This window comes from Lepisma saccharinum, chromosome 21 (genome assembly GCF_977018435.1).
Source record: "Lepisma saccharinum chromosome 21, izLepSacc3.1, whole genome shotgun sequence".
In the NCBI taxonomy this organism is placed as follows: Eukaryota; Metazoa; Arthropoda; class Insecta; order Zygentoma; family Lepismatidae; genus Lepisma; species Lepisma saccharinum.
This window is the reverse complement of record NC_139249.1, coordinates 23,617,293-23,644,616: the sequence shown is the minus strand read 5'-3', so window position 1 is coordinate 23,644,616 and position 27,324 is coordinate 23,617,293. Positions and strand designations below refer to the sequence as shown.

At 39.4% G+C, this 27,324-nt stretch overlaps 1 protein-coding gene across 1 annotated transcript in view; it reads left to right on the top strand.

Annotated features, from left to right (window-relative positions):
* Gad1 (glutamate decarboxylase) overlaps positions 1-27,324 on the top strand; it is a 97,045-nt gene that overhangs the window by 42,399 nt on the left and 27,322 nt on the right. The window contains exons 3-7 of the mRNA XM_083143343.1: positions 12,223-12,426; positions 12,784-12,902; positions 14,293-14,372; positions 16,630-16,801; positions 18,722-18,789. Of these exons, the coding sequence (XP_082999469.1) occupies positions 12,223-12,426; positions 12,784-12,902; positions 14,293-14,372; positions 16,630-16,801; positions 18,722-18,789 (643 nt within the window). The remainder of the gene's footprint in view (positions 1-12,222; positions 12,427-12,783; positions 12,903-14,292; positions 14,373-16,629; positions 16,802-18,721; positions 18,790-27,324) is intronic.

The window sequence follows — 27,324 nt, the reverse complement described above, 5'->3', positions numbered from 1 at the left end:
AGCAAAAGAAGAGAAAGGAAGAGGGGGTAGAAGAAGGAAGAAGAGAAAGAGAGAGAGGAGGTATCCCAATTTTTCCCTCTCTCTCTATCTAACTCTCGTTTTCTCTTCTTTCCTTTCTCTTCCTCTCTCTATCTTGCCTTTACTTTATTTATCTTGCTCTCTCTCTCTATCGCTTTCTCCCCTTCTCTTCTTTCTTTATTTTTCTCTTTCTTTCTTTCTCTCTCTCTCTCTCTCTCTCTCTCTCCACAGAGAAAGAGAGAGAGAGAGACAGAGGAGAAGGGAGAATGGGGAAAGAAAGAAATATGAAACTAGTCATCGAGAATAAGAGAATTGAAAGTGGAATCTCGTCTTGATTACTTGACACAAGACGAAATAAAACACATACCCACCTCCGTGGTTGAGTGCTTGTCGATCACAATGCCAGGGGTCCCAGGTTCGAATCCTGGTTCGGTCATGAATATTTGTGTTTGTCCCAATGGAAATACAGAGAATTTAGAGAAAATTGATACATGTGAAAATTGAGGAGAAAACAGTGAAAAGCGGGAGATACTGCCGCTTAGGGGTATTCCTTTTTCAAATAAAAAAAGAGTGGTCCCGAGTTCGAATCCCGGGCAAGCAAGACATGTTGTATTTGTCTCAATTTGAAAACCATGACTTGAAAACAAGAAAAAAACAATATATACGAAAAACAGAGAAGGATGATAACGGGAATAACTACCGCTGGTCATGGGTTTTCATTGTGTGTGTCCCTTCATCACTTTTATCATATCACTACACATCCTCATGTTCGCAATTAGTGGCAGAATAGCAAAGTAAAATAAACCAAATCAATCAAATAAAATATAGTATTTCATTTAATTATCTACCATAAAACAAAATAAAAAGCAAAATTTACTAGATCATCTTCCATAAAACGAAACGCAAAGTACAATTTCGTCTTGATCACCTACTATAACACGAACTGAATTTTGTTCACCTACAGTCCCGTGCGAATTAATCGGAACAAGATATTTTTATGCATGATAGAGTCTCAAACTTGACTATTGTTTCTTGATGATGAATCTATGACAAATCGTGTAATACAAATTATATAACAAAAAGAAGAACATATTAGCTATTAAGAAATATTTCGAATATGTAATTTATTGTTTCTGAATAGTGTAATTGATGAATTATGGTATAAGTACAAACATACATAACGTGTGTAGTTATTGTCGTATTTCAATTAATTCGCACGGGACTGTAGACCTCATTTCTGATTGGCCTACTTTATTTGAAATATTTTCTCAACGTTCATACATTTATTAGTGGGCGAATTCACACACACACGTGCAGTCCCGTGCGAATTAATTGAAATACGACAATAGCTACATACTTTATGTTTTTTTTTTTGTACTTATACCCTAATTCATCAATTACACTATTCAGAAACAATAAATTACATATTCGAAATATTTCTTAATAGCTAATATGTTTTTCTTTCTGTTATATAATTTGTATTACACGATTTGTCATAGATTCATCATCATAAATCTATAGTCAAGTTTGAGACTCTATCATGCATAAAAATATCTTGTTCCGATTAATTCGCATGGGACTGTATCATACGACGAAATACAATACAGAGTTTCACCGTAGGATAAAATACAAAGTAGTGGTAACGCCGTCGCTTTGTAATCGAGGAAACTGTAGGTTCAGTCCCGATTAGCCCTTCTATGCATAAAGTGGACTTAATGACAAACTCAAACAAAATACAAAGTAGAAATTACTTCACCAAAGTAACATTAAATTCAAGGTCTAAGGTAACTTGTAACAAAAAAAGAAAACAAGGAGAATTCCACTCATTTTTATAGAAAATTAGAGAAGGTAATCCATTACTAAACTTGATCCTGCGTCGTCGTGACGAAACTAAGCTGGAAAAACAAAAGACTTAGGTACAAACCATGGAGACATTTCCGATGAATTTAGTGATAGCTTTCCCTCTTGTGTAGGAAGTAGTTTCATGAGAAGATAAGATACCTACACAGAGGACAGACTTTGTTTATCTCCTCGCAGTCGTGGAGCATCATCTCCTGCCTCTTTCATTCTCCAATCTCCCGGTCTCCACTGCATCACTCTCCCTCTCCGGGAAGAAAACAACTCCATAGTTCCTCTCGTTTAGATAAATCCCGCAGCATCCCTCAGGAGCTTCATCTCCCGTCAAAATCTCTCACCAATTTTCGCGAGCGGTTTAATGTCCTAATTGAATGTCAGTGGAGTGAGACAATAGCATATTTCACTCAATAAGCCACGACGCATCTGGTCGCCGCGTGCGTATGTCACTTGCACGCACCCCTCCTGCCCCTAATCCCCCGGAATCCCGGTTGTCCCGTGGGGATTCCCCGTGGGACCTTTTTTCTTCCCCTTCGCAACCTTCTGATAATTTATCACGGCCTCTGCGGATGGCAAACTGCTTTTTAAACCACGCAATTTATTTAAGGGAATATTGTCTTGTGGATGGACTGCTCCTTTCGTCTAGAGAACTGGAGAAATCTCTTCTTTCTTCCCTCATAAGGAATTTTGATGTTTCGTAGAGCCTCTCGTGACGATAACACTAGACAAACTTCCCCTCTCTATTTTCAGGCATCCTATACAATTCTCTAAAGTAGTCCATATCCCAAATTTCTGTCCTGGGCGTTGAGCTGACGTGTCACCAAGAGAAAGACAAGTTCTACAGAGAAATTAAGCAATAGATGATGAGGTAAAGAAAGATAAATATAGAAACAAGAAATGGAGAGAACGGAGAGCAGTAAAGGACAAAAGGAGAGGAAAGAACATAAATGAAGAAGATAGAAAGAGAGAGAAGTAAAGAAAACGAGACAGAGATTATAAAGGGAAAAGGAAAAAGAAATAAAGAATCGTGGTTTAGAGAGAGAAGAAAGAGAAGTAACAGTAAAGAAGACAGAGAGAGAAAGGGAGAGAAGTAAAGGAAACGAGACAAGAGAGAAAGACGAGAAATAAAGAAGAAAGTAATGGAGAATATATATATATACTAGGGTGTATCAAAAAGTAAGGTGAATTTTCGATTTATTGAAAAGCGTGCATAGAAAAAAATATAAAAGTTTAGTATGTTTGACACATGGTATCACACATGCCTTCGTGGACATATCGTGTGAGGTGGGTCAGGGAAATGCCCATTTGGTGGTGTTTTTGGTCCTCACTCAGATTTTTGGGCACCCAGCACGCGCACACACTTTCCTGAAGCCAAGTTGGTCATGGACGATACTCCTCACTGAACCATATGAGATGTTCAATGCATCAGCAACCTGACTCTTCTGTCTTCACGAATCATCGCATCCACGTCTCACACATTGCTGTCGGTGATGGACGTTTCTGGTCTGCCACTTCTGTCATCATCTGTCACACTACTCCTACCACTTGCAAATGAGTTACACCACATATACACTTGTTACTGCAACATAACACTCTCTCCATAGACCTCCAACAATTCTCGATGAATTTCAGATGGTTTCTTTCACTTGACCCATAAAAAACGAATAACACTGCGCACCTCCTCCTTGGAGTAATGTTCAAGTCGTTGCGCCATCTTTGAATTGCTCTAGGTACCAGACGGGTTGACGTAGAAGACTGTAATTGCCGTCAGACTTGCATCACCTTGGTATCTGACACACACCAAAAATTTAATTAGCTACACAAAAAACTCTGAGTTTTACAGACAAATTCACCTTACTTTTTGAAAGAACCTAATATATATATATGTAATTAAGGGAAAGAGTAAAAAGGAAATGAGACAAACCGGGAGAGCAAACATAGAAAGAATAATAATCAGAGAGAAACTGAGAAAAGACGACGAAAAGCTAGAAATAAGATCCAAACAATGAAAATGAGAAATGAGACAAAAATCTACAAAAAAGGCTGAATTCTAAATCCAGATTTATATACCTCCCCTTCCCTCCTCCCACTTAACCTTCTAATAATCATGATTTAAGCGTATGTGGTAGAGCGTTTGAGTGCCCAATTCAATAACTCATGGTGGTGCAGAGTTTGGCATTGTCTTTGTTGGTGACCTTGTTTCAAACCTTGAATTTGAATTTTCGAATTCGAATTTACTCCATAAACCAAAATACATTGGTGGCTTGGAGATGAGGGTCAGCATAGTTTCATTCGTTATCAAACAATATCATTACACTATATGATATTCCTGATTTATTACATTTTCTTTTACTTTGCCGCTGCACTTAAACTTGGTAAAACCAAGCAATAGCTGTGACAATATTTAAATTGGCCACTATCATCTCTTGTGGTTAGGGGTGCCCATCCCCCCAAGGCCAATGGCGCATCCCCCCAAATTCATGTCATGCGTCCCCCCCCCCAAATCGTATCATTCGCGCCCTCAAACCATATCGTAATCTCCACAAAGTATTTAATTACGACAGCGTATCTACCGAAAGTAACCTTTTGCCTAGCTTTACTGAACACTATACTTGATCTGCCCCTCCTCCCTAAACAGGGGGCCCATCGCTCAAAACCAACCCTAAAATCGTTCATCATAACCGAGAATATCGCTTGTCTTGTAATGCAGCTTTAGTATAAAAACTTCACATTTACTTCATTAAAGCGCCAAATACGCATTCTAATCAACACATTATTGCGAGCAAAGCGAGCAAGAAAATTGTTACATCCATTTCTTTGCAGGCTTTCAAGAATATTAATTTAATAGGATGTCAATGCATTCTAGTCTTTTCCAGCTTTTCCTTTGGCACGTTCGGGGTCGAAAACGTGTGGATACCACATCGCAAAATACAGTCTCCAAAATTTAATGTTCGAAGTCTCTCTCCACTACAGAAATACCTTGACAATCTAAGATTTAACACTTTATCAAGAACATTCTATCTCCCGCTTTAAATGTAATACTCAATCAATTTTAGACTTACTGTTGATATTGAAGAGTGGATATTGCCTCCTCCAAAAAATTAATTCTCAGTCTCCACACCAGAATTTCCGCAACAGTCTAATACAATAGCAATACATAAGAAATGGATATCCCCTCAATTTAATGCTCAATCCCCCTCTAACCCGCCATAATCTAAGACCTAGAGTTGGATACTGTCCCCCCCCAAAATTTAATTCAGAATCCCCCCCAGAACCCACATGTCAATTAAGGTCTAATATGTAAAAGTTGGATATCTGTCCCTCACCACCACCATAGATAATACCATTAAACACTTTCTTTTTTCATCTAATGGATTAAATATGGTGCATTTAAGGTTTAAAATCTTTACATATATTTTGGAAAAAGATATAAATGTTGAATTTTATATTATTTGAAGGGAAAAATCCCCAAAAAAAATCTTGATAGCGCAACCTGCGCCACAATCCCCCCTGTGGACACCCCTGCTACACATCCAATAATAACACACAATTGTTACAAGCATACAATCAGTCCCTGGTGAACGAATGTTAATTTGCTCGAAATGATTTTTCTTCCCACCCCACAATCTTTGAGCAACAAAGATTTGTATTAGATCTTCGTGGCTTTAATTGCAAGCACTGGCGTGACCATCATGGAACTAATAGCAACGTGTGAGCAGAGTTACATTACATTCTGTTATCATTTTACTTGTATCACAATAATAATTTACAAAGTAAGGTATCCTAAAGCAGTTAATCAGATGGATATACCAAGACAAATCGGGACTATTATGATGGAACAAAAAATTTCCGAATGGAATAGTAAAATTTAGTTACTTACAATTTCTCCTGTAATATGTTCCATTTTCTCAATAGTAACCAAAAAGTCTTGTAGTACTCAGCCATTGGCAGATGTGAACTACATCACGGAATCCTCCTATGAGAGAGCTGAAAAGAAACAATGAATGCATTACAATACTATTACACTAATAATGAACATATGGCAAGGTAAGGTTCTCTACAACCAAGACTGCGACAAAAAGGACAACAAGAGACGTACAGGAAGGGATGTGACGACACATATTGAGAAAAGAACAGTGTGTAGGGAAAGATCAAAAGCAATGATATAAAAAATCTAGGATGGGTCCAGGCTAAGCCTTGACTAACTATTTAATGGCGGCAAACTCACGAAGCTGAAACTTTCCTCCTTAATGGCTGCCTCTAAATATGAGCAGAAGACGCTGGTTTCTTACGCACATACCATGAAAAAGTTAGGCAAGACTTTAAATTCGTTCCCACCACTCCGGAGCCTTTTATCTTTATTTCTGACCTACTTCTCGCCATGAAATAGTTAGGAAAACCTCACATTCAATTCGTTTTAACAAAAGACGATCGATTTCTGGATATCCACCGTTCTACCATCCAATGAATGAATAAAATTAAACGAAACATTTTGGGTGCGTGAGCACTGGGGCTATTTGAATCACTGGGTCAAACCTCTTACAGTAGACAAAATCAATAGTATCTCTGAAGACTTAAAATTAATACGTGTCTCTGAGAACTAAAAACAATACATGTCTCTCAGAACAAAAAGCAATACGTTTCTCTGAGAACTAAAAACAATACGTGTCTCTCAGAACGAAAACAATACGTGTCTCTGAGAACTAAAAACAATACGTGTCTCTCAGGATTAAAAGCAATACGTGTCTATGAGAACTAAAAACAATACGTATCTCTCAGAACGAAAAGCAATACGTGTCTCTGAGAACTAAAAATAATACGTGTCTCTCAGGATTAAACCCAATTCGTGTCTCTCAGGATTAAAAACAATACGTGTTTCTGAGAACTAAAAACAATACGTGTCTCTCAGGATTGAAAGCAATACGTGTCTCTCAGAACTAAAAACAATACGTGTCTCTCAGGACGAAAACAATATGTCTCTATGAGAACTAAAAACAATACGTGTCTCTCAGGATTAAAAGCAATACGTGTCTCTGAAAACTAAAAACAATACGTGTCTCTCTGGACAAAAAACAATAGTCTCTCTGAGAACTAAAAACAATACGTGTCCCTCAGGATTAAAAGCAATACGTGTCTCTCAGAACTAAAAACAATACGTGTCTCTCAGAACGAAAACAATATGTGTCTATGAGAACTAAAAACAATACGTGTCTCTCAGGATTAAAAGCAATACGTGTCTATGAGAACTAAAAACAATACGTATCTCTCAGAACGAAAAGCAATACGTGTCTCTGAGAACTAAAAATAATACGTGTCTCTCAGGATTAAACCCAATTCGTGTCTCTCAGGATTAAAAACAATACGTGTTTCTGAGAACTAAAAACAATACGTGTCTCTCAGGATTGAAGGCAATACGTGTCTCTCAGAACTAAAAACAATACGTGTCTCTCAGGACGAAAAGCAATACGTGTCTATGAGAACTAAAAACAATACGTGTCTCTCCGGACAAAAAACAATAGTCTCTCTGAGAACTAAAAACAATACGTGTCCCTCAGAATTAAAAGCAATACGTGTCTCTGAGAACTAAAAACAATACGTGTCTCTCAGGATCAAACGCAATTCGTGTCTCTGAGAACTAAAAACAATACGTGTCTCTCAGGAAGAAAACAATACGTGTCTATGAGAACTAAAACAATACGTGTCTGTCAGGATTAAACGCAATTCGTGTCTCTGAGAACTAAAAACAATACGTGTCTCTCAGGACGAAAACAATACGTGTCTATGATAACTAAAAACAATACGTGTCTCTCAGGATTAAAAGCAATACATGTATCTGAAAACTAAAAACAATACGTGTCTCTCAGAACGAAAACAATATGTGTCCATGAGAACTAAAAACAATACGTGTCTCTCAGGATTAGTGTCTCTGAGAACTAAAAACAATACGTGTCTCTCAGGACGAAAACAATACGTGTCTCTGAGAACTAAAAACAATACGTGTCTCTCAGGATTAAAAGCAATACGTGTCTCTGAAAACTAAAAGCAATACGTGTCTCTCAGGACGAAAATAATATGTGTCTATGAGAACGAAAAGCAATACGTGTCTCTCAGGGCGAAAAGCAATACGTGTCTCCCAGAACTATAAACAATACGTGTCTCTAAGGATTAAAAGCAATACGTGTCTCTGAGAACTAAAGACAATACGTGTCTCTAAGGATTAAAAGTAATACATGTCTCTGAGAACTAAAAACAATACGTGTCTCTCAGAACGAAAAGTAATACGTGTCTCTGAGAACTAACAACAATACGTGTCTCTCAGGACTAAAAGCATTACGTGTCTCTCAGAACTAAAAACAATACGTGTCTCTCAGGACGAAAACAATATGTGTCTATGAGAACGAAAAGCAATACGTGTCTCTCAGGACTAAAAGCAATATGTGTCTCTCAGGACTAAAAGCAATATGTGTCTCTGAGAACTAAAAACAATACGTGTCTCTCTGGTCTAAAAATAATACGTGTCTCTGAGGACTAATATCTCCTTACCTAACTAAACACTGAGTCTGTCAAGGTGCGTTCAGCACATATAACGACAACACACAGCCCTACAAAAGAATATACTTAGCGTAGATCCAACCTCTTTGGCCTCAAACATTGCAGTTTCCGGGGCGTTCTACGTGGAAGTGGCATTGACTTCTGGCGCCTTCTGTAAAGGTCACCCCATACGCCCCTCTTCTACCATCGAGACAAATCGTAACAGGATTGGATAGGAACGAAAGAGTATAAAGGAAAACAAGAAAGTAGGGGAGCTGGAAGAACGATAAAATAACAAATAGGTAACAAGAGAAGCTGGAGAAAGTGAATAAAACAGAAAACACAATCCCTGAAGTTCAAGAGTTTGAAGCAATGTGGCCAATTTGTGTTGAATTCTACTCTACGTTCAGCCTTGTGTACTACTCGACCAAAGTCCCAACCCAACGCCTGTAACATCGTTCCACCGCAACCACGCAGAGAAACAAGCTTCAACCTTTATTTCCCCGCGCTTTTTTACAGTATTATTAATATCCTTCCCGCAGGCCGCTGGCCCAAAGTAGCTTGCGGTCACGACGCAATATCATTCCTCAACTTCCCGCAAGAGGGAGCAGAGATCGCATGTTTTGTTGACTTCCCCAATTTATTGCATACCGTGAGCAGGAACCCGCATACCATCAAAAGTGTTCCTGCAAACAAAAGAAACACGCTGATGCAATATGATGCATCAAGGGGCGAGGGGGTTTAGGGGGGATTACTCCAGCGGAGCATGAGGTAAGAGGGGGAGGATAATCCCCCCTTTTCGCGGCGAGGGGAGTCAAGTGAGACGGAAAACAGGACCAAGTTGAAATCTCCTACGAATACGGTTGACCTGCTGCTTAAGAGGATGTCTGTTGCTCGCCTTCCTCTTTGGGGGGAGGGGTTGAAGGTGAGGGAAAACTGTGTCGGAAGGAGGGGGTGGGTAAATACGTTCAGTGGTTCTCAGTTCTGGGTCGGATTCCGTAAGTGGGGGTCAGGGGCGTACTACGACGGGACCCTGGTAGATCAACGTTTTTGGGCTCCAAAAATTAATATGATCTAGTTAGTAATATGATTTAGACCTATCTATTAATCTGCTCTATCTATTCTAAGTACGTGACGGAATAGCCATTGAGACCCAAGTCAGTCATTTCCATTGGTTTGAGCCGGTCTCCTTTGCGGAGTGGTTAGGACATCGCGTTACGACACCAGGGGTCTAGGGTTCGAATCGCCGCCTTACAATGGACGTTGTTTGTGAATGTACCTTCATCAATTTCATCATATCATCCCTCATTCCTATCTTCGCGATTAGTCAAAAGTGGCAGAAAAGCGAGGTAAAATAAACCAAATCAATTGGGTTGACAACGCATCTAGTCTTTTCACCGCTATGCTTCTCAGATGCTCTCACTACGATGGACCAACATCAAAATTTTGAGAGTCCCACCGGAAATCGAACACAGGATTTCCTCTTAAGGCTACGCGGAAGCCTTGAATAACAAAGTTAAACATAAAAGAAAATAATATCCCCAAAATCCTAGTAAAATTCACGCGAGGAGAGACTGAAACATTGCTATTTTTCTCCTAGCGCCCATCGGACATTTTTCCTCTCAATCCTACGTCTTATGCAACCCGGCTAACAAAAGTCTCAGGCGTGTTGCATACACGTTAGGCGCGAGGAACAAATGTTTCCCCGCGATGCAGAGGTAGGTGGTCGTATCAACGTTATGCTCGTATCTCAGAAAAGCAGGAGTCACGTTCAAACGCTCCGCCAACTAAAATCGGCCAAGCGAGTCACCCACCGAATCAAGAGAGAGCTCTCAATCTGTCAATCCCTCCGGTGTCCTGGTCTTATGAGGTTTCCCGTGACGAATATAAAATTCATTGAACTAAACCAAACTTTGCAAATACGTACTAGTTTATACACACACACCGGTGACGCGACAAGACCTACCGACTGCCGGCTTCACCCAACCAGTTACGGGGTGAGATGTGGTCAGCACGACGAAGCCACAGTCGTTGTTGTGGGTTTCCATGACCGGGCTACGCTACTCATTCGTAGCTGCCGGATGAATTTGTAAGAATTATAATGTTAATTTTTTATCAGTGGCCGGGGATCATGGACCGATTGCGTGCATTTTGTATTATTGCTATTTAGCGTCGCTTTTCTGCCATTTTAGCTAATCGCAACGATGAAGACGAGTAACGATTAGATGAAGCTGATGATGGGGAACTCGTAAAGAACGCGCATGCCCAGACACACAGCACGGTTATATTAGATTAGTTAACCTGACGTTATATAGCTATACCATACACACATTGTTATTAAAATACGGAATTGTTTCGATGCATCAAATTCTAAAACAACGAAACTACAAAATATCACTGTACTTAAATATCTAAACAGGAAGAAGTATCGTTTGGTTGATGGATTTTCTGCCTTTGCCTAATCGCAAAGATGAGGATGAAAGGTGATAAGATGACACGAAGGGAAGGACAATCACAACCACAAATAGGCCTCCCGGATGGCGTAGTGGTAACGTTCTCTCCTTGTGATCGAGATGTCCTGGGTTCGATACCCGGTGGAGGCACATATTAGTTCTGACCCCACTTAAAACTAAAGGTCCAATCCCGTTTTGCCTATCTGTGCTACAGCACACAACACGACCTCCACAGAGCATTACACTGGCTGTGGGTTCAGACACCAGAGTCTCATTAGTCTGCAAAATGTAGTCCAGGGTGTGCTACGTGGAAGGTGGGTGGGCATTTGAGTGTCCTAATATCCATTAAATTAATTGTCACAATGACGACAAAATAATCAATATCAATAAACGTGCTTTACCTTAGAGAGAGGGAGAGAGAGGGTAAGAGAGAGAGAGAGAGAGAGGGGGTAAGAGAGATGGAGATAGTGAGAGAGAGAGGGGGGCAAGAGAGATGGAGAGAGAGAGAGAGAGGGAGGGTAAGAGAGATGGAGAGAGAAAGAGAGAGAGAGGGTAAGAGAGATGGAGAGAGAGAGAGGGTAAGAGAGAAAGAGAGAGAGAGGGGGGATAAGAGAGATGAAGAGAGATAGAGAGAGAGGGCGGGGGGTAGAGACTCTCTCTCTTACCCTCTCTCTCTCTCTCTCTCTCTCTCTCTCTCTCTCTCTCTCTCTCGGAAGGAAAGAGAAGGGTGGCCTCACTCCCACCATTTTTCTTTCTCCTCTCTCTTTTTCCTCAGAGAGAGAGAAAGAGAGAGACGAGGTGGTGCAATCTCTCTCGCTTTCTCTTTCTCATCCCACCAGCCTCCTCCCCCCTCCCCATCCAACGGCCCGGAAAGAAGAAGAAGCCCCCCAGAGAGAGAGAGAGAGAGAAAGAGAAAGGAGGAAAGGAAGAAGGAACATTATCTCTCTTTCACCGCCTCAACCGAAAAAGAGAGAGGGGCGAGAGAGAAATGATGTAGATGAGAGAAGAAACACTCTCTCTCTTTGTAAAGAGAGAGAAGATTCCAGCGGTCAATCCACTTTCTCGGCACGTAATCTTAACCCCTTATTTCAACGCTACGTCCGAATAGGCATGTTATGCACATATATTTCCACCCTGCAAAAGAAAATCATGATGCAAAGTAAGGTCGGGCATCGTCTCACTCAGACTCGGTGTCACAGGACGCTCTTGGAAAGAATGCAGATTGATGTTTTTCAGCACCATCGTTGGTGTCTTGTTACACCACTGGCTCTCAAGCAACACCACGTATAGAGATTCTTACTCGCACGATTAGCTCTTATGAGGTGGTTACTGGTTGCTTTGCTAACTGTACTTTCTGTTGTTGCAGGTCACCCAAGGTTCTTCAACCAGCTCTCCTGCGGCCTTGATCTGGTCTCCATGGCTGGGGAGTGGCTGACCGCCACCGCCAATACCAACATGTTCACCTACGAGATCGCCCCGGTCTTCATCCTCATGGAGCACTTCGTGATGGAGCGCATGCGCGAGATCATCGGGCCCACCTTCAAGAATGGAGACTCCATACTAGCACCTGGTGAGTCATTCAGCGAACTTTTGGACCTGACTTTGTAATTATTGGCGCAGAGGTGTCTATCTCTTCCCATTGGGGGAAATTGCTGTTAGTCACGCGTTGCATGAAGCTCTGTTTGCAAGTGTTTCGAAATTTTATAATTTCTATAAATTCACAGTCCAATATTTGTGAAAAATCGTCTTTCTATATCTGAGAATCATTATATATATACGTATATACACACATATAATACAAAGAGAACAAAAGTGAACTTGTATGCGTAACGTAATCGTAATTTAAGTCATTGTATTGTTTGGGAAACAAAAGAAATAACAATGTTTGATAATATGGTTAATATTTAATTCTCTCGTTGACCACCAGGTGGCTCCATATCCAACCTGTACGCTTTCCTGGCTGCCAGGCATAAGATGTTCCCCGGATACAAAGAGAAAGGTCTTCACTCAATCAACGGGCAATTAGTTATGTACACTTCAGATCAGGTGAGTTGGAATTAAAATAATTTTGTTCCAGTAGGTGGCAGCACATGAAAGTGTTAATGTTATTGCAAGTAGAATGTTATATAGCAAGAACATCTTCTGTGCTTTTAAAATAAAATATCGCAGAGGAATATATTGCAAATAATTCCTCGGGTTTATGCACGTAAAATAAATCTGTTACCATTTTCGTGTGAATTTCTACTAAAGAACTGCTAACGTTTCCCTACAAATAAAACACTTTCTGCAATACAATGAACTTTATATACACAGTGATACTGTTATTCAAACGGGTGTTTTCTATTAATTTTCAGCTAATTAAATAGAACGTGATAAGACGATTGTAGACCACGTTGTGTTACCTTACCTTCTATTTTGGAGATTTTACAACGAAGTGGCAAGTCAAACGCGACATGCCACTTGTAACTGAACATTGACAAATAAATGCAACCTTTCACACAAGAATAACGCCACACTCAGACCGGAAGTCATTTGTTCTTTAGCATGCGTCGTGCCACCTCGGCTCTGTTCGTCGCACGTGCGCAGTATATCCCGTTTCTAGACTAGGGAAGCGGATGGTGGGTGTAGTTTGTGGTGAAGTTTCAGTTTCCACCTTGTTGTGAAATCTACTTTAGCAAAGCCCTGCATGCGTTCGTTATGTTATAATCTGCTTCAAATTAGAATCTTGGAGTCAAAAAGCAATATGTTATACCCCGATTGCTCAATGGATAATTTTCTGGAAGTAAAACTTACTCAACAAACAAATCAATACTTAAAATACTGGATTCAACCTGCAGAACGAACGACATTAGCTGGTAAAGAGGCAGAGAGTAAATCTGAATCTACTAGGTCACGGAGTCGTCAAACTTCACTAAGCTAAATGTACCCTAATACACGTCTGATCAAAGCTATATCAGGTAGAGTCGAATTACTTTCGGAACATCTCCAGCGGACTGCGCGAGTCTGTCTAGCGAGCCTAGTGGGCGTGTAGAATCTGAGCAAGGGGCTTAGCGATAGGTTCTGGGTGGAGAAGACGTCAGCGGCTCGCTTGGTTAATTGGCTGCTTCGAGAGTTGTGACTCGTTCCGAAGCTTCAAATGCATAATAGCCAAAGATGTTACGGAAATAATCTCTCTCTACCATAGAAATGAAAGAATTCAAATAACATGTGTGATTTAACATCCAAACTATTTCAAGATCCCGATATCGGCGCAGAAAAGAAAAGTATTGTTGATGTTCTTCAGGAGTTCAATACATTTGAGAGATGCAGGTCGCTAAAACCAAAGATTTTGGAAAACTTGCCCAATACCGGAATTGATAAATAGGCCATTTTTTCTGCTTTTTCATGACTCCAAAACCTGGTGACCTCTATTAATTTCCCTTTCTATTCGTTCTAGTGCCATTATTCTATAAAAAGCTGTGCCGCTGTGTGTGGTTTGGGAACAGACCATTGCGTGGAGGTCCCGTCTGATAAAAGGTCAGTATCTGCCATGGTATAGGTTTTATTTTGATTGTGAACTCTTCAGCAAGTCTCTCAATTGAATATTATTAGCTTGAGGACCAGTGTGCGAATTACCGGGGGCGGGTATTTCCCCCCAGAAAATAGTTTATCTCGGCAAAAGAACATTATTTTTTCCAGGGATGGTTTTGTCCTCCTCAAAGAAAATGAGATTGAAAGTTAGTATGCCATTTTCTATTTATGTAACAAATATAATTGAAAAATTATTCGTGTCTATTAATGGTCAAGTCATCAAAGATTTCCCTGCCAAAAATGATGCAGGATAAAAGGAGGACACCATTCTGCAACTGACCAACTTCACCTCACTGAGACAACAGCAGCTGTTTTCCACTTAAGTTTTCATGGCATAGTGATGATATTTTACATGCATTAAAGTGTTCACAAGAAACTTGTAGGTCGGTTAGATGGACATTAAGTTTGAACTTGGCAATGGAAGATTTGGTCAAGTTTTCGTGTTATTAATTCTATAGCTCTTTTTGTGAATGAGTTTGGGTTTTTGAAGAATGTAAATATAGTAAGTGTGTCTAAATCACGTGTAAATTTTATCGCAGAATTTAGTGACCCAAGTTTACTGACTGACTAGTTTACTGACTGCTAACATAAATAGAAATTTCCATACTAAAAATAAAAAAATATCTCCCAAAATTAAATCACAAATATGCCACTGGGTGGGCATCCTCCATAGCAAAAAGCTTAATTCGCACAGTGTTGCATTAGAACACTCGCATGCAATAGAACGTGACCAAATACAATGAACATCAGGAATCAATATTTGCTGCTTAAACCATGGGGAGTACTAAGTAACAAATCGGCAATTACTCCACCGTTCCGTCTATCCCTTCTTTTGGGAGGATGGTCAATTTCAGTATCGACGATTTTTAATAGGTGCATCATGTAGGCGCAGGGCCGCCCACAGGATTTTTCTCAGGGGGGGGGGAGAGTTAAAGAGACTTTATTATTATTATTATTATTATTATTATTATTATTATTATTATTATTATTATTATTACTACTGTTTTTTATTTTTGTTGTTTTTATTATTATTAATACATTACTATTACTACTACTACTATTACTACTTATGTTTTTTTTAATTACATACATTTGTAATGTCCATATTCTGTATGGAATACAATTTGCATAACTGTATACTTAACATTAATTCATGTAGGACAAAAAGCTGTTTTTATAGTTAGATAATCAGTGTAAAATAGACTGTAAGCTTATATGTAACCCTGCTTCATATAATAATAATAACAGTTGCTGTAACTTACGGCCTGTAAGTCACAGAAAACAATACTTTTTGTTATAAAATATATCTACAATTTCACCATTCGAATTATATTAACTATTTCCAGAAATCTCAGGGGGGGAGCAAATGCAAGTGTCAAATTTGGCTAGCCTATTCAGCACTAAACTATTTATGTTTCAAACACAGCTTGCACTGATTGATATAAGAATTTAACCCTTCATCGTCCCCTACGCAAGTGAGACCGATTTGTGTATAAGCGGTTGTTAATTACTACAAATTTGTGCCATACTTCATAGTGGTATCTAACTGTCGATCTTCGTTGTTAGCACAGCGTGTTATGACGCCAGGAGTCCCGGGTTTGAATCTTGGCCTGGGCAGGGGTGTTCTTTGTGTTGCTTCATCAATTTCATCATGCCATCACTCATCCTCATTTTCGCGATTCGCCAGAAGTGGAAGAAAAGCGAAGTAAAATAAGCCAAATCAATCACTCAATTGAAATATGAACTATATCAATGTGCACGTTCTATAAACAGTGATTGCCTACACTCGGCGACACGAAATGAGGCGCCCAGTAGAAAGTGCGTTGTTGCCAGATCGTTCTTACAGCTTGATTTGTTCGGATATTTACGACAATGTGGAATATTCTTTATCTTTCCTTTCCTTTCTCTCGTACTTCTTGTAGTTGGATAGATCAGATATTGCAACGCTGCATGGTGAACGTTGCCACATCATGCGAGAGAACCACCCCATCTTCGCCCTCACTCGCTTTGTCTTTTCTATACATGGCAACAGCGCACTTTTGTCAAAACCATCTTATCTCGTGACTGCTGGTATAGTTTCTAACACGTCCGACGCTCGAGCATCATGGGAACTGAAGCTATGAGCACAACCCTTTCAATTGTTGACTGCACCTTGCGAGACAAGGGTAAAGATGATTCTAAGAAAGTTTTCATCCTATTTCAGGGGCCGCATGATTCCCTCCGAGCTGGAGCGCCTTGTAGTCGAGAGGAAAGCCAAGGGTCACATCCCATTCTTCGTGAACTGCACCGCAGGGACCACGGTTCTTGGCGCCTTCGACCCTATCGAGTCAATAGCTGACATCTGCCAGAAGTATGGACTCTGGCTCCACATTGATGTAAGTGGGAATTCCTAACTTATTCAATAGTTTCTCCTCGATCGCACCTTCTCTGAACGGAGACTGTTGATTGATTGATTCAGTTGGTGTTTTAAGTCCACTTTATGCACAGCAAGGCCAATCGGGACTAGGCCTACAGTATAAAGTGGGATCCGAACCGCTGTGTGCCTCCACCGGGTATTGAACCCGGAACCCCTTTATTACAAGGCGACGACGCTACCACTGCGCCACCGAAGAGGCCCGATCGGAGATTGCATCACAATTCAAAAACACATGACTGCATTCTATCAAACGCTTTGGTGAAATCGAAAATCAAAACTATTTATTGTTGAAAATCGGAATTGTAGCTCTCCTGGCGACGTGATTCGAACAAGTGTTCTCGGGTTACAAGTCAGGTTAAGTCTATGTTGGCTTCCAACGTTTCGAGCGCAACATAGACTTGTAACCCGAGAACACTTGTTCGCATTTATTGTCGAATTAAAAGGAACAATAAATTTAGATGAGGTCTTAAGTTGTCTTGATCCCCAGAAATAGTTGTAAAATTCTAAAATTAGATGTTTACACATGTGTTATTTACATAACATAGGCAATTTCCGCAAAACTTGCATGATGCTAATGAGGCTTAAATTGGATTGATAGAGTTGAAATTACACTATTTATTTGCATCAGAATATCGGATAAGAAAATAAATTGCACATAAACACGAGCACTGGTAGAGGGTCCTCATAAAGAAATCGTTCTGAAGTGGTATGTGTGTGGGTGTGTAGAAAACCATATGACGCCATATTTAAGAGTTACAGTAAAATATACATTTTAAAGACGCACGGAGAGGGACAGAAGAGAAGTAAAGAGAGAAATGAACTGAAACAAAAGCAAGTGAGTTGTAGAGAGAAAAAGAAGATGAAAGATATACACTGTGATAGAAACAGGAAGAAAAGAAGTTCGATAGAGAAAGGATAAAGGAAAAAAAACTACTCAGAAAACTGGAGAAAGTGATCAGTAAAATAAATAATCACGAAAAGAGAGGGAGTAAGCAAGAATAAATAGATTCTAAGGGGAAACGGAAATCCTGCAAGAAAGAGATAAATACGAAAGTGGGGTAACGAATACCAACAATACAACGAATGGAAGTAAATGTTACAAAATTCCAGGAGGTGGGGGGTTAGGTGATCCCCATCCCCATTGACCCTCCGTGTACATAAAGTCTTAGTGTTTTTTTTTTTAATATTCAGAATTATTATAAAGGTATTATATCAGAAAGAAAATTTATAGTGACTACACTTCATCAGCTGTCATCAATCGCACTCGCTCCCTGTAAACTCTTCATTAATCTGTTCATCTGGAAATTAATTTTCTTCGCAACGTGTCACACCTACAGTCCGGCAGAATTAACTTGAGAGAAATGGCCGCTCTGTGAGTGATGCAACCGCGCTCGAATTGGCTAGAGCGGGGGACTTCCCGCTGTAACGGGCCAATGGAAACTCTTATGTTCGGGCGCGCGAAATGTTGCCAACTGTTGAAAGGACTCACGTGCAGTGAGTGGTGAAGCAAGCGAAGCGGCAGTGTTTCCAAATCACGGATTAAAGATAAAGAATAAACTGTTTATCCATTTATTGTGTAAAATATAATACTTATAATTTTCTTAGCATGTCCTCTTAATACAGTGATATTTCCGTTACACAATGTACAATTTTTCAAATCTCCCATCGTCAGCTGATTGCCCATGATTCGCGTGAGAGTCAAGCGTTTGCTTTATGTTGGTACTCCTGCAGCGGCGCCGGCAGCCATTTGTCTCAAGTTAATTCTGCCCGACTGTAGGTAGCTTTCATTTAAGATTTAAATTACGAGCACAATTACGAACAATTTAGCATCGTTGGATATTCGGATGTTCTAACTGGATGCTTTTTTATATATTTATAGGCGGCTTGGGGAGGTGGTATACTGATGTCAAGGAAGTACAGACACCCCCGGCTAACAGGAATAGAAAGGTGAGTTGGTATTTATATGCTAAGTAAGATTAGAAATAGAAAGGTTAGTTGATATTTATATGCTAAGTAAGATTAGGAATAGAAAGGTGAGTTGATCTTTATATGCTAAGTAAGATTAGAAATAGAAAGGTGAGTTGATATTTATATGCTAAGTAAGATTAGGAATAGAAAGGTGAGTTGATATTTATATGCTAAGTAAGATTAGGAATAGAAAGGTGAGTTGATAATTTTATGCTAAGTAAGATTAGGAATAGAAAGGTGAGTTGATAATTTTATGCTAAGTAAGATTAGGAATAGAAAGGTGAGTTGATACTTATATGCTAAGTAAGATTAGGAATAGAAAGGTGAGTTGATATTTATATGCTAAGTAAGATTAGGAATATAAAGGTGAGTTGATATTTATATGCTAAGTAAGATTAGGAATAGAAAGGTGAGTTGATATTTATATGCTAAGTAAGATTAGGAATAGAAAGGTGAGTTGATATTTATATGCAAAGTAAGATTTTTGGAATGCGTACAGTGGAAGTAACATAAAATATAAATTGAATGCAATGCTACCATATAAAGGATAGATTCAGATCATTTGATATTGAATGGGCATTTATGAAAAGACGCTTCACTATCTAAGGTTTCTGTTCAAATCACAGCTTTGGCATGGTGATTCCTTTGTGAGTGTCCAATTACTAGATTCATCATCATCGTCGTGATTAACCAAATTGTAAACAAAAGCTACGCATAATGAGAATAATACTATAAAAACATACCTTGTATGCCTTCGTGTTTTATACTTGTCTTATTTCACGTCGTTTTTCTGCCTCTTTAAACCACCTCGATGATGAGGATTAATGATGAGCAGATATTAATTGATAAAGGGACACACCCATATTTAGACTAGGTCTCAACTCGGTGCAGTACAGACACAGCCTAGTGTCAAAGTTTGACCGTTTTAAGTCCACTTTATGCACAGATAGGCTAATCGGGATTGCGCCTACAGCTTAGAGTGGGATCCCAACCACTGTGGAATGTGCCTCTACCGGTGATCGGAACAAGGACAAGCAGCGTGTGTGTGGGAACCTGTCTCGTTTTCAGTCTCGTCTCGTTCTCGAAGTTTCGATCTCGTGTCGGTATCGATTTATTTGGTGTATTTCACTTCGCTTGTCTGCCACTGTTGGTGATGAAATTAACAAAATGGACACTCACGAAAAAACACCCATGCCCTGCTGGAATTCAAATCCTGGAACCCTCGCGTCGTAGCGCCATGTGCTAACCACTCCGGCACGGAGCTTGGCTCGTTGCTGTTTTAAGTTCACTTTATGCACAGATAAACTAATCGGGGCTAGTTTAAGCAAATAACTATGCACCTTCCGTCTAACTGCCATGCGGGAGACCCGGGTTCGATTCCCGGGGTGAATGATCTAAGGTTGAAGTTTTTTGCGGCCTAGTCCCCCGCATAAAGTGGCTCTGGGGCACACTAAGCCTCAAATCAATGGGTACCTGGGGACAACCCTTGGGGTAAAATCGACCGGAGCGTGGTGCTGAACACATCACCTCCAAAATGTCCGCGATCGAGAATGTGTGGGACCCTACCCCCACATCCCATAAATGTGACTTCATTGCACGTTGCTATATGCACGGGGAACTTTACCTCCGCTGTGCCTCCACCGGGATCCTTGATTACAAGGCGACGACGTTACCACTAAGCCTTCGGGGTGACGAAGGTCGGGTCGTGTCGGTCTCGTCCTAAGTTTATTTTTTATGGATTTAGATTTAGATTTATTTTCTTTTTTGTGCGAGTGTACGCACTACATAGTTTTGATTTTTCTACAATATTTTGTTACATTTAGTTTTCTGTTAAGCTGTCTCTTACTTTGTCCCCTATATACACATTCTTCCCCTCCCCCAACAGTTCTTCTTCCAGTATTTCTCCCTTCTTCCTCGCCTCACTTCTCTTTTCCTGCACTCTCACCAAAAACGCATACATTTTACTTTACACACACTTACACTTACACTGGAGCATGATCACTCATTTCGCTGCCTTCTCTAATAGCTTTCACCGCCGTTCTCTTACTTCCCCCAGGTATTTCCCCACTTGCTGCCCCGCTTCCTTTATCTTTATTCTGTCGTCTGCCACTTCTATCACCTCCCTACCTGTTAAGTTTTTCATCCATTTGTCTCTTAGGTCGAAATATTTGATATCAACATTTTTTTTAAATTAAAATACGTGTGTAATAAAATGTTAAGGTTTTGTACACTCAGTAACACAGATTAGTAATTCGCCTATTAATTTAGGACGAAATTTGCATACACCTCTCACCCTACAATTGGATAAAGTAGAGTAAGTTGTGATCTCGCCTCGAATTTCGAGAAGACAGTACATCACTTTTCACACCGTTCCTGGGATTATCACACGGAGAAACACGAGAAGTACATTTGTTTCCGCAGAAGAAAAAAAATTACACATTTTTCTTTTCAAAAAGAGTCACACGAGATGGGTTCATACCAAGTCAACGATGACATCCACCGGGATCAATGACGGGGGCGTTCTTCCAGAGAGGAATCTGACACCACGTGGAGCCTTTCCCACGCCACGTGCTTTCCGAGCAGGGATTAAAATATGGGGATTAAGCTGAATGCTTGTCAGAGCAAATAGCATTTGATTGTCTCCCAGAAAAGACCATCTGTCTCGCAGCGATTGACAGAGTGGTCCAACATGAAAAGAATTTGTGAGAGGGGAGAAAGGAACGTTGTCTTCTGATCAGTCTTCTTTCTAGAATTAGAAGTGTTCGAAATATGCCACCATTTAAAGCAAAATTGTAATTAAGTCCGAACTCTTACTATATAGACCAAGTGACCAGTGTACAAATGTGTAGAAACGATTGAACTTAATTGCTGTTTTAAGTCCACTTTATGCACAGATGGGTTAATCGGGATGTGACCTCCAGTTCATGGGCGTCGGCAGGGGGGTCGAACAGATCGGTGGACCCCCCTTCCCCGGAGATTGGCATCGTTCATTTAAAGATACAAGAAAGCCGTTTGTTTGTTAATTTTATTGTTAAGAACAGAAATAAAGTTCATTTAGTTAGTATTCGAACAGAGTAATCAAAGTAAAAATGCATTGGTTCGAAAATATTGAGTGAAAAATAAAGCAACAAGGTTAGATTCTACCATTTCATCCAAAGAACAAATGGTTCAAAATTCCAATAATTACAGTTGTTGGTGAGAGGTCGCACAACAAACTTTATGAAAAACAATTACCCCTAACATTTAAAGCCTTTTCTTGAACGAGACTTGCAAAAGTATTATTATTATTTCGAATACAATTTATTTGTGTTAGTTTATTTATTATTGTATAATAATATTTATAACCGTGGTAATAATACTTATTTTCTTTCTACTATTCAACTTTTATCATTTGCCCGACCCCCCTTCTAAAAATTTCTGGCGACGCCCATGCTCCAGTTTAAAGTGGGATCCAAACCACAATGTGCCTCCACCGGGTATCGAACCCTGGACTCCTTGATTTCAAGGTGAAGACGTTACAAGTACGCCATCGGGGAGGTCCTAGAAATGATTGTAATAAATAGACCTCGGATTTTTAGATTCTAAAACGTGTGTTTCTAGGTCCCTAAAATAGGCTCCAAAAATCTAAAATAGGTCCTAAAAATCCTAGAATAGGTTCTAAAAATATTAAATTAGACTTAAAAAATACTGAAGTAGGTTCCAAAATTTTTCCATTTCTATGCACTATTTTTAAAATTATCCACAAATTGTTGTAATTAGCAAAAGTTACATGTCGACATGAAAAATGAATTACCGTACGTATAATTTCCTGCACAATACATAACAATCTTTTTCATGTCAGACAAACGCCGTCTTTTATCTGTGAGTATCATCTTACATGTTGAAAATGATCTTTCAACAGAAACACGCCTAGTCAGTGCAGGCAACAGTGGCGTAGGACACTTTGCTTTGTTTCGAGCTTTGAAAAAACATCATGGACTTGTAGGATGGGAAATTGAGAGATAGAGTATGTTTCAAACAAATCAGTCATTGAATATTTCTTCGTCACCAAACAGAACAAATACCGCTGTGTGATAAATCCTTTAAAACCTTAAAAAAATACATAAAAAGACCTAAAAAAAGGATTGATTTAGGCGGTAAAACCTACAATAGGATCTAACAAGCAAAATAGGTTATTTTAGGCACTACAAAACTTGATCAGTAGTTGTTTTTTTAATGAAACGCTGCAACTTGTCATTTCTTACCGGCAAAGGAAAAAAAATAGGTTAATAACCTAAAATCCAAGATCTAGTAATAAATAAAAATATTAAAACAAAAAATAATATAAGAGTTTTATTAGTGTAATTCGTGGACGCCTTGAGATTTTATTCATTTAAATACACTGGATTGAAATATGTAATCACATGCATCCTAGCCCTATTCTGACAATATCCCTACAATTTTTCACAGATGAGGACTGAAATTATAATAATAATTAAAACTGGAATTTTAAGAAAAAAATTGACTTCTCAGGAAAAAATCGTTCTTGAAAGCACATTGATTTTGACTTTATGGATTTTAGATTAAAAAATTAAACTTGAAATTAAATGTTTTTTAAACTGAAAATATGTGATCTTCACATTATTTGCTAATATTTCCCAGTAAAATAATTACTGTAATTTTGATTGTGTTCTACATTTTAAGGCAGTGCCTCATATTTTTTTGATTCGTAGTGTTCTGGGATAAATTCTCTACCAGAGTAATCAGAATATTCGTGGAAGAATTTATTTCGCGGGTATCTGCCTTGAAATGTTAGGCGTAAATTCATGTGAAATTCGCCCAATCTGCTACACTTACCCTACTTTGGTGCAGGTAAAGTGCTAAATTTTACGGTCTTTCAGAAAGCCACCCTCTCGGCTTGACTTTCCTCTCTCGCCGCGAGAAGGATAAAGAGGTCCGGAGGTAATCCTGGATTATTTCGCTGCCGAGCGTGGCAAGCCTGCGCGCACGGGGTGAGTCACGTGACTGACACACGTCACTTCTGCTGGGCGCTTCTGTCCACTTTTGTGGGAAGAATTAAGCGGACTGGGTACAAAGCAGCTTAGCTACAAGTGAGGTACCCAAGAAGATGCTTCTTTTCCCCGTCTCTGTTTTTGAAAGGTTGTTTACTGTTTCTAACTGCATAAACACTATATTAGTGGCCTTGTCAGTTGAAAAAGGACTGCATGGGTAGTGAAAAAATATTTTCTTCAGCAGTATTTTCCTTTAACAGTGAGTGACTAAGCAGTATTCCGCTTCTGAAATGCTATTTGCAATAAACTAAGATTCAAATGGTACAGCAGCGCCGACTTGTCAAAAGTATTGCGGGGGCTATGATCACTGAAATAAATGAATGAATGACTCACTTCCTCCCTTTTTTTAAAAATAGAAATTACGTCTTCGTATAGCAGTTTTTAAGCAGCTATTATATTCCTCATGCAAAAGAAATGTAACATGAAAAACGTTTAGAAAATGTTTCAAAGTCTTTTTATGTCTTTTGTATCTGGTCATTTGTTTTTTAGATAACAATTAACATTTTTATTGAAAAGTATGTATTTACATTAGGAGGACAACCTAACAGTTTTATGCCGGCCTCGGTAGCCGAGCGTGTTGGGTGGTCGACTCAACTCGCCTTGATCCGGAGGTCTCGGTTATCGTACATATCAATATTGCCTGAAAGTCATGTTTACGGCCTCAAATTGTTCAGAATTCACTAAACAACATACTGGTATAATTGTCATATCAACTCGTTATTTTGAAACGCTTTTTAGTAAAAATGTTAACAATACTCATAATTATATACTTAGTATGGTATAGTAATAAGTCATGTGTTTTGCTGTCTCCGGTCATAGCCCCCCCCCCCCCAAAGTTGATGATTCAGCGGTCTCAGCCACCCAAAGTTGATGGTCTAGAACATTTCAAATGTGTATTTAAAGTTAAGTTCATGTGGCACAATTCAGAGTAAACTTTACAAGAGAAGCAAAATAATACATTAGATCCTCTTAAGCAAAATTATTTGGGGGCTCTTCCATCACATCGTTAACATTGGGGGGCTCGACCCCCCCCCCCCCCAAGCCCGATGGAGTCGGCGCCTATGAAATGGTATCGCAAACGAAGTTTCCAGGTTCAAATCCCAGACTCGTCTACTTCGTTGATTTGGCGTCTGCACCGTTTGCACCACGTTCTGGAGCGGTGTAGCGTGTGGTGTACGATCACGTGGTCCGTGCTAACCAATCAGATGAACGTTTAAAGCAGCAAACAGGCATTTGCTGAATATTCTGAACATGAACACCGCTCTTCGTCTACTTGGGTAAACGTCATTTCCTTGCACCAGCCTGACACCGGGGTACACCTGCACTACACCTAGGGTCAAAAAGTGCAACGAGCTATCGTTATCACTCAACCTCATCGTTGCGATAACCCAAAAGTGGCAAATACGACGCTAAATAACAAAAATACAAGTACAATAGAGGACTAAAAGTGGTAAACGTTGTAAGTGCCAAAAGCGAAAGTGTTGGGAAATCTCATCGTTTACAATAGTGACCTCTTTACACGCCCTTTGAACTACTTAGAGGGCTACCAGCCACATTTCACGTTTACCACATTATAAAGCATGGCACATTTCACGGCTTAACGTGGAAAACGGTGTTTGAATTATTGTGGCACTTACAGCGTTTACTAATTTTAGTCTTCAATAATATTCTAGGTTACCCTTTCCAACATCAAATGGTCCCATTACATGTCCTTGCTTTCCATACACAGTTGCCAACTTCCTATATTACCAACCACGGTAGTAATAATGTATGCAGGCTTGTTTATCTAAAAAGAAAAAAAGAATGATCTGATTTGATTTGATTTAGTTTAATTTACTTCGCTTTTTATGACACTTTTGGCTAATTTGCAAAGATGGGGATGAGTGATGATAAGATGAAATTGATGAATGGACACTCACAAACACCCATGCCCATATGGGCCTCGCCGATGGTGCAGTGGTAGCGTCGTCGCCTTGTAATCAAAGGGTCCCGGGTTCGATACGCGGTGAAGTCACATAGTGGTTCGGATCCCACTTACTTAGCCTTACTGTGCATAAAGTGGACTTGAAACAGCAAATCAACCAACCAACACCCATCCATGCCCATGCCGGGATTCGAACCCGGGCCCTCCTGGCATCGTAGCGCGATGAGCTAACCACTCCGCCACGAGGGGCGGCTAAAAAAAAACAGAGAGAGAATCATATAGCCTAATGCAACTTTAACGATGAATCAACAAAACAGATCAATATTCACATACAAAGATATTATAAGATCCTAGATGTTCAACAATCCATTTTCTACGCCCTCGCTAACCATAGACGAAAAAATTGTCAGATACATTTATCTAAACGTCGTTCTGAGAGCACCAAATCAGATTTTTAAGTTTTGAAACTACATTGTAATTTAGCACTTCAGTCTATATTCGATATTCCTACTTTCTACCAAAGAGGGACACCATTGATTTCCTCGCCCATTTAAAAACTATACAAAACAGTGGACATGTAATTTCCTCCCTTCTATCCAGAAAAGCCAAATGGTAAATAAACATAACTCTTAATAAGAGATGTTGTTGTCATGGACAAGGACAGCAACTGAAAAAAATGCACTGCGTATCTTTGAAAGAAAAGTCACCAGAATGATCTATGGAAGCAAGGGATGCATGGATAATAAATAATGAAGAAATAGAACAGGAGAAAATAGGGTAAGGTTATGAGGCTGGTTTGTTTATGTTCAACTCATGACAAGAAAAATGCAGAAGAAAGGAAGAAAGAATTGATAAAAGTAAAGTTGGAAAAAGGACTTAAAAACCATAATATGAAGATGGTGAGAGAGGACATGAGTTGGGGGGGGGGGAGGTAGATTGTGAGAAAGGCTGAAGTCCATTCCCCGTAGTAGCACAAATCAACAACAATAACCCTCCACCGAGTCAGCGAGATTACAGTTGTTAAAAAAGTTTGCCGCGGTACATTGTGGAACCTATGGAAGGTTTATGATGTAATGTATTAATATGGCAACTACACTTATTACGGGTCACTTTTTGACGTTTTAGGTTAATCACGACGTTTAATTGATAAGTTACATGAAAGAATAGAAGAAATTAATGATATTCTAATCATGATTAGACCTGCTCACGCTTTTAAGTGCAGGATGAGCACTACTGAAATGTGGCCTTTATTGGGAATTGAACCTGGCACCTCTTGATTACAAGGCCATCGTTTTTTTAAAGGTTTGAACTAGTTAGTTTTACCCAAAAAAATCATCTCAGCATATTTAATATCGGTTTCTATTTTTGAATTGTTTAAGCATAAGTATTTTTACTTTTATAATTTATTTCATGCATGCCTACCTTATGATAGTCTAGAGTTAATGCAGAATTTTCAAACTGGGGGGGGGGCTAGGTTCATTTTTAGATATTTGTAAAGTTAAATTTTCCACAAAAATTATCAAAGTGAACAAAATTTTA